This window comes from Hippoglossus stenolepis, chromosome 19 (genome assembly GCF_022539355.2).
Source record: "Hippoglossus stenolepis isolate QCI-W04-F060 chromosome 19, HSTE1.2, whole genome shotgun sequence".
NCBI classification, from domain to species: domain Eukaryota; kingdom Metazoa; phylum Chordata; class Actinopteri; order Pleuronectiformes; family Pleuronectidae; genus Hippoglossus; species Hippoglossus stenolepis.
The window spans coordinates 12489652-12497989 of NC_061501.1; the positions used below are offsets into that span (position 1 = coordinate 12489652).

The window sequence follows — 8338 nt, forward strand, 5'->3', positions numbered from 1 at the left end:
TTGCCATGTATCATCCAGTTCATATCACTCTTTCATGTCAACCACATACTACAATCTTCACAAAGTCATGCTTTTACTTTGAAGGTGAAACCCCCTTATTCCGGTTACATTCTTGTCAAAAGACACTTCAACACCAGAGATTAGTTTTGACCAACTGCCCCAAAATTCAGTTTGACTTTCTGAGTTTTGTTCTGAATAAATCTGACAGTTTTTTTTTTCCAGATGAAAAAGAGATGAGAGTTTAGGCTGTTTGAAATCTTCAGGTAGCCCCCCCTCCCTCCTCCTCCTCCTCACTCCCCTATTCCTTCTACCCACACCGGCATGGGATTTGCTGGGTGACATTGCCATCTAGTGGTGTCTGCTTTAGCTGCAGCTCATTTTCAAACCACAGTATTTTATATATAGTAACTTAGAATATAAAGTTTGTTGTAATGAAGTTCTTTATGTGTTTTTGGTAACTTATGCAGTAACTATTACTGTCAAACAAATCTACTGAGGTAAAAAGTTGTAGTAAAGTAAGAGGTAACGTAGTAACAGCAAATAATCACGTGAAGTAAAAATACCTCAAAGTTACTCATGAATTAGAAAGTATATAAAGTTACTTTCCATCACTATCTATTATGGTATGCACTCTTTAGCGTTGTTTGGGTTTCTTTGGGCTCACCGCCTCCACTTCCCGCCATGCACCGCGGTGAAGCGGTGTCCGTGGCAACAGCACAGGAAGTGGCGCCAACTGTTGAAAACCTGTCACTCACGCTGAAGGAGACTTGACATTAACTTCCACCGCCTCCGAGACTAAAGCGGCAGAAACAACCCGAGACGCTGCTCCTGTAAAACACCGCTGCTTCTAAAACGTAAGTGCTAGTTCACTATTTAACAATGTGCGTGTAAACATTTGAGCTAACGTGAAGCACAGCTGTGTAGCCTAGCTCAGCAGCTACTGATGCTCCAACTTCACCTGAGGTTGATGGGAAGGAAACGTAGCGCAGAGCTAGCTTAGCATCAGTCATTCCACTGGTGGTTAATACGCGTGCAGCCACTTTCCGGAAGTATCTCCACAGTGACATGTTCCTCTTCGTGTCGTTGCCTGTGAGCAGATGTCGTCGGTGAGAGTGGGACGCTCACAACAACACAACAAAGGGAAAAGGCCTGTTCGTCCCAAGAAGGCAGCAGCTCCCAGAAGAGAGTGGGTGGTGAGTACAGACAAGGAAAGAAACAGTCAGTGACCTGTTTATCTTGAAATTGTATGATTGTGATCTGTTCTTTGTCGGTTGCAGAGCACTGTCAGTGACCTGTCTGTGCACAAGCTGACACCTGCAGAGCTGGTAAGGTCTGGGGCCATGTTCAGGAATACTGCATTGTTGTGATATTGTGTTTGTTTCATATCCTAATGTTCACTGTAAAACATATTTCAACAGGCGTATAGTTGGCTGATTGAGCTGAAACATTGAATACATTTATTGGTCGGGGGTGTAGTTTGCTAAGCTTCACAAATCCTAAGCGGTTCATTCTTTGTCACAGTCCCTATGCATTTGTTCTCTTCTGCTTCAGAGTCATCGGCATGAGATTCACAAGTCGCACAACAAGGCCGCGGCTCAGTGGGAACTGAGAGAGAAAGCTCTGACACGCCGCTTCGGACACGGCAGGAGTCCTGCCCCTCTGGAACCCGCCAGCCTCAGCATCATCAGGGAGGTGTGTGACTTTGATTTTCCATTCATCTTTAGTGTCTTTTGTGCTGCTTGTATAAAATGTAATATAGTTTTGTTTGTTAAATAGAAACAGGCATTGAAATCTTACCCAAACTCTTCCCCTGTACTGAGTTGAATGTGATGAATGTGGTGTTTTGGTAACGCTGCAGGTCTTCTCAGACCAGCTGCTGCTGCAGGATGTGCTGGCCCGCTCGGACAGAGCCATGGCTGTGGTCAAGGATTTGTTTGGAGATGCTCCTCGCAGGCACACTGGTATTTAGATGTTGACATCATGGAAGATTAGATGACAATGCTGGTATTTCTGTTTATTGATTGTTTAAGTAATGTGTGTAAATATGTAATTCAACAGGGCATCCGAGTGTGACCATGGCTCCAAACTGTGACTCTGACTCAGAACTGCCTGTTCTCCAGAGACCAGATCCTCCGACTCAGTTGTGCCTCCTCAGCCAGTCTATGATGGACCAGCAGGTTTGTGTGTGGAAAATAAAGCTGTAAATATTTGATATTTTACTGAGCAAAATACCATCACCAACTTTCAACAGTTTTTTAAAAATGTTAATGTTCTGTAAGTTTAGTGCATGACCACAAACTATTTGACCTACATTAACATGCATTGAATGGTTCATTCCAGGCTCTTAATGAACTTCAAGACTCAGAGGAAGACCACAGTGATGAAGATGCAAATCCCTCTGGCAGTTCAAACTATCATGTAATCAGAAGGTACTAATGCCAGTGCACCACCTTAGTTTGAGATAAGAAAGTCACTTGTGTATCATATAAGGGGGGAAATATATTTTTTCACATCCTGCTCACACCACGTCATCCCTCACATTATTTTCTTTGCAGGGCCAATGTGAGAAAAATGAAGGCACACTCTCGGGGTAAAGTGAAACAGCAGCAGAAAGCCCAACATCCCGTCGCTGACCATGGAGACAGAGATCATGTTCTTTCAACCCCCTGCACATCAGGGAGAGCACCAGATCAAACAGGTGAGGAACTTTTCATACTTTCAGTTATTTTATTTATAGACTACATATCAGAGTTTCACAGTACCCACAGACTCATCCTGCATTTTTCAGCTCTAAATGCCACATTGGCTGTTCAGCGTGTTCGGACCAGACAGAGCCAACCAGAGGAAGACGAGGAGGAACCGTCTGTCCTGGTTTCTCAAGTGCTGAACCCTGAAAGGCCTCTCAGCCAATCAGGTAATGTCTGCTAGCGATTGAGTTTTTCAAAAATAGACATTTTAAATGTGAGAATGCTTTCATATCAGTAAAATGTGTTGTGTTTCTATGTTTGTCTTCTGCAGGAAGGATCCGCACTAGAACCAGCAGGACCAGGAAGTGTATTTCTCTGAGCTCAGAGCTGAACGGCTCCTGTGTTGCTTCTATCAGTGGGAACCAGTCGAGTCTGGGTCTGCTCCAGTCCATGTTGGGTCAGGTGGAGGCCGACTTGGACACGATGAGTCCTGACACAGAACCAGGATCAGCACAGAGTCCAAACCAGCACAGAACACAAGGCCTCACTGGGTTCTCTGTTGCACTGATCTCCACGGTCGGACGTTTAGTGCACCACCTCAAAAAGGTACAGCAGGAGAACAATAAAGTCTCCATTAAAATCTCTTATAGACAGTGTACACATTCTGCACTAAACCTACATGAACTGGATCATCTCAGTTTTACCAAGGTCCATTGTTTAGTCATTATTGTGGTAATAATAAAGCAGACATAGTGTTTACTTTAACATCATCTGTTTAACTTATCCCATTTTCTCCTCCTTAGACGGACGAGAAAGTTCATAAAGAGTCTGAGGAGAGGAGAAAACTGGAGGAGGAGCTGAGAGCGCAGCGCGGCCTGATTGATGCTCTCACTGCAGAGACCATGACTCTGAGAGAAGAGGCTGCCGCCCTGCAGGTGCAGCAGATCTTACTTTATTGTTCGAATCTAGTTCATTGTTAGTTTCCAACCGTACTAATACATCCTTTTTTAAATTTTATTGGTGTTTCCTCTCAGGCAGGGCTGCTGCAGCGGACCACAGAGCTGGAGCAGAAGCTGGATGCAGTGGTGTTGTTGATTGGGGGACTTGGACTCCTGGAGGCACACACAGACCCACCCCGAGACTCTGATGTCAAAGCTGCAGGTTCATACTGTCTGTTTGTGTGTGCATGGATATATATGTGGTACTATAAAATGATAATAATTGGTTAACTTTTTTTGTTACCTGTGTGCAGTTTGTCAGTCTGTGCTCGTTCCTGAGCGAATACAAGCATCTGCTTCTCCCGCCGTCCTGCTCTCGCCACCTCGACAGAGCGACAACTGGCAACATATTCCTGGTAACAGTCTCATTCTAACCCAATACAACCCCCTCGTCAATCAGATATAAAAATCCTAATTTAGCTTTTGTCCCCTTTCATAGTGACTCACCCCGTACCGGTGCAGCAGCAGCTTCTTCCTGTAGATAACCTCCGCTCCTTTGAGGACATCCAGGCCCTGTTCTCAGCCTCCAGCCTCACCAGCCTCCCTCTCACCAGCCTTCCCTCGTCTTCCTCACTCTCACTGACGTCCTCCGACCCGCTCAGCTCACAGCTCCCTCCAGAGGCCTTGCTGGCTGAGATCGCTCAGCTGAGCAGGCAGAACGAGCTGATATGGGCCCAGCTGAGTCAGGCTAAGAGCCTCAGCTCGGGTGGCGGAGGATCGCCCAACAGTAGCATCGAGCAGAGGAGACCCAGCTCTGGCAGCAGTGGAAGAATTACACCTCAGAGCGTTGGAGAGAGGAGGACGTCAGGGTCCAGCAGCTCACGGAGACGGAGCCAGAACATCCAGGTCGCTGATGGACACAAAGCCACTCGTCAGGTGAGGTTGAGTTTCCTTACATGGGCATAGAACCCATTCATAAATCAAGTGTTTACATTTTTCCTGGGCTTTGGAAATAAAGTTGGTCACAACTCTTCTGAAGATTAATTTCCTCTTCCACAGCTTAGATCAGGCTCTGTATTTTATAATTATCTAACTTTAAAAAATTTGAGTAAAATAACAATTTTTGCAGAAAGAAATCTTCTCAACTTATCAAATTAATATTAAATATTCTTTCCTCATGTACTTTATTTGAAATTTGTTGAAATTGTTTTACTTTTTCTACCACATTCACACAGGATTTCTGTCTCATCTTTCTCTCTCAGACGACCCCTCCTAATGACCCCAGTGTGAGCACGGTGGAACAGCGCCTCCAAGAGCTAAACAGGCAGAGTGCAGCAGCAAGGGGTCGCCTATTGGAGCTTATTGAGCAACAGAAACACGTTTCTTCCAAAGTTTCTCCTTCTGTCTCCCCCATCCCTACGTCTGCCTTCAGCCCACAAACAGCAGGTACAGTGGGTCGACCTGACACGTCTCTGTCTTTCTGATCACATGTGATCATTAAAAATCTCTGTTATCATGTCATTCTCAGCTGGAGGAGGAAGTCCAGACGTGTCCGTGCTGCCGCCTGCACAGGAGCTTCTGTCACAGGCCGGTGGTGAGAGACGGTGAGTAGCTCAGTATTAGAAATCAATTTTCTATTTTCCTCTCTGCCCAAATGAAACCAAGGAGTCAGGTAATAAGACTTCACGGTCCAGAGTGACACAGTAACAGAAATGCTTGGACACAGATGCTCTACTCTGACATCAGGGAACAGTTTCCAAACACCAAACATGAAATAGATACGCAGACTGTCCTCAGCAGTAGAAAGTGAGGGATCACATCTTGTGGTAAAAAGCATCACGTGCCAACGAGTGTGGCTCGGGCCACAGTTTTCTGTCCAAGCCCACGAGAAAATAACCGAGGCCAACCAGAACCCAACAGACATTCTGTGTCTGAACGTTCCTCAAGCCCGATGTTTTCCTCGTTCTCCTGCCAAAATGACTGAACCCAGCCCAAATCCAAATATCATTTCAAAATGTTGGTCCAGACCGGTCGGGCGGGGGTCAGCGATCCACACTAATACCAAACACATCATCGTCTGGGAATTGAAGTTCATATTTGGATCATCATAGCTCGAGGAGGAAAATAAAAGAATGTATTGTAATATTACTCAAATGATATTAAACAAAGTTGAATACTAATAAAAATACAATGGTCTGAATGTGTAAAACATCTGTTTAATTTTTGTTCATGTAGTTTCTCCATGAGCAGACCGACGCTGTGGTTTATAAGAACAGGTCTGTTCTGTACATTAAACATTATCATATTTCTTTGCTGCAGATCTGCTGGTTCTGAAGTGTCTTCTCACAGATATGAGGGAGAAACCAGAGGTGGAAAAACACAGGTGCGCACACACACTCTCACACACACACACAAACTAGATTTCACAGATGTGCTCATGTTTCACCAAACTGTCAATTGAATCAAAATCCTATTTTCTTTATTTCTCCCACAGATGGAGAAGCAGAGAGAGAGAGAAGGCTGGTTTTCCTTGTCCGCTCATGTCAGATGATTCATTATTCACCCTGAGAAACCTGAGGACATTTTATTAAATTCTGTCTTTTAATATTTTACCTGCACATTTCAATAGCTGATTTTAATTGAATGATTTTAATATAAAACTTTTAAATTAAGCTTTTGTCTATTTGTCTTTATTCGTTGTACCATGCACTCTATCTATTGAAGATTATGGAGGATAACATTTAGACACATACTATTAAATAGTGGGTTGAATGTGAAAGTGTCACTACAAGCAAACAATAACAATAAGGCTGTGATATAGGATTTGTTACCGTCATGGTCTGTTTCCACATCTCTGAAACTTGTTGGATATGATTTAGTGTGTTTGTGTTTTTCGTAAGGAGACAGAAGTTGTGTGTACAAAAGCCACGACTGAGGAAGAGGAGGAGGAGTGAGAGGAGTTTCTTTGTTTTGTCCTCTCCACTGTGGCTTCAACTAAAGTATGGCCTTTTGTGGCTATTCATAGTACAAAAACACACTGTGCATGCACACACAAACATTTGTTCTTTCTTCTTGGAGTTTTAAATCTTCTCTCTGTAACAGTTTTTTTAAATTTATTTATTCAGAAATTCATACAGACAGTTTGGTTTAATGTTTCATTTTTATCCTTTACTGTTTTTACCCCTATCAATGTATCTTCCCATTTCTAATTCTATCTTCATCTTTCCATTAAACTCATACAAGTGAAACTGGTGCATTGGAGTTTACAGTCTGTGGCAACCTGCAGTCATTCATTCATTAGGATTTAAAAAACTGAGTGGGCTTGTCTCTCTCTTTACTCTCTTTTATTTATATATATATATATATATATATTTGGGGTATTGGTCTGTTAGTTAATTGTTTTTAAATCTTTTATGATTTGTTTAATTGTTCACTTAAATTTCCCAATTCCCAATATGTATTTTCTATCTATTTATAATCCTACTTTATTTTCTATAAATATTTTTGTATTCTTATTATCTTATCTATTATGGAGTTGTGTCAGGAAACATCAGGGCAGAGAGAAATAAACTATGCAGCAGAGCTCCACAGCTGGAATCCAACAGGGATGCTGCAGTTCCATGGTAACCAGGGGCAACACGTTCACTTCTCTGCCAGCACTTGTTTGACTTTGTCCGTTTACTGACTGCTGCTCTTCTGTGTGCCTCCTTAAATCAAGAAGCCATAAATAAGTGGTTGTGAGCGACTCGTTCCCACTTCAGGTGGTGTTTGCTGTGGGCTTTAAGGTTTCAGGGGGTGCTGCTGGCGTAGGAAGGAGAGCACTTGAGCTCGGCAGTCAGTCAGGAGAGCTGTGTGGGCGACGACAATGGTCGACGAGGAAATCAAAAGGGAGTAAATATTGCAGATAATCACAGAATGGAGGCATAAAGGGCCCGGGGATAGTGGCCGCAACCGTGGGGTCAGAGGTCACCGTGGAGACCCAGGGGGAGGCGGGCGGGGCTTATTGTGCCCCGCTCGGCTGGGTGAAGGACGGGGTGAATGGGGATTAACCCCACACCGGTGCCTCTCAATGCCCCCACCCCAGGGTCTGGCGAAGGTTCCCATGTGACTGCCCCCCCTCCCCATCACCACCACCACCACTTTATTGTGGGCCTCATCATACCTCTGGTACTCCTCATTCACACATGCATCATGCAACAGGTTATGGTGGCGGGGAAGGAACTGTAGTGAGGGGAATGAGGAGTTTGAAAATTTTGGATGAGACAAAGTCAGACTGGAGCCAAGTCATACACACACACACACACACTCACACACACAATGAAGTGGGTGTCATGGAGGGGGGTAGTTTTCTTTCCTCATTTAAATCTGCCCCCACTTCACCTCAGTGAAGGAGGCTGAAGTCACACAGAAAACACACACTGAAGCTTGTGCACTCACTCACACACACACACACACACACACACACACACACACACACACACACACACACACACACACACACACACACATCGGCTCACACTTTTGACAGCGTCCAAAGTGACATCAGCGTTGTCTGATGTCTATCAGTTTATTGAGTTTATTTCTGGAAAGAGAAAAATTATAATAATTCTCATTTACTTCCTTGTTCTTGGCATTTAATCCATCATATTCCTTGACTTAGAATGGAATATGTTTATAATTTAAATGTTTATATTTGTCTTTTTCTAAAATCAG

At 43.8% G+C, this 8338-nt stretch overlaps 1 protein-coding gene across 1 annotated transcript; it reads left to right on the top strand.

Moving 5' to 3' along the window:
• The first annotated feature begins 366 nt into the window (after nucleotides 1–366).
• Nucleotides 367–6297, top strand: spice1 (spindle and centriole associated protein 1). The gene is made up of 18 exons (XM_035142526.2): nucleotides 367–854; nucleotides 1098–1193; nucleotides 1278–1325; nucleotides 1552–1692; nucleotides 1859–1961; nucleotides 2059–2177; nucleotides 2341–2429; nucleotides 2556–2698; nucleotides 2789–2914; nucleotides 3019–3293; nucleotides 3491–3622; nucleotides 3722–3848; nucleotides 3940–4041; nucleotides 4125–4561; nucleotides 4888–5071; nucleotides 5154–5229; nucleotides 5945–6008; nucleotides 6120–6297. Exons 2-18 carry the CDS (start codon nucleotides 1098–1100, stop codon nucleotides 6174–6176), a joined length of 2319 nt encoding a protein of 772 aa, XP_034998417.2. The 5' UTR covers nucleotides 367–854; the 3' UTR covers nucleotides 6177–6297.
• The last annotated feature ends 2041 nt before the right edge of the window (nucleotides 6298–8338 follow it).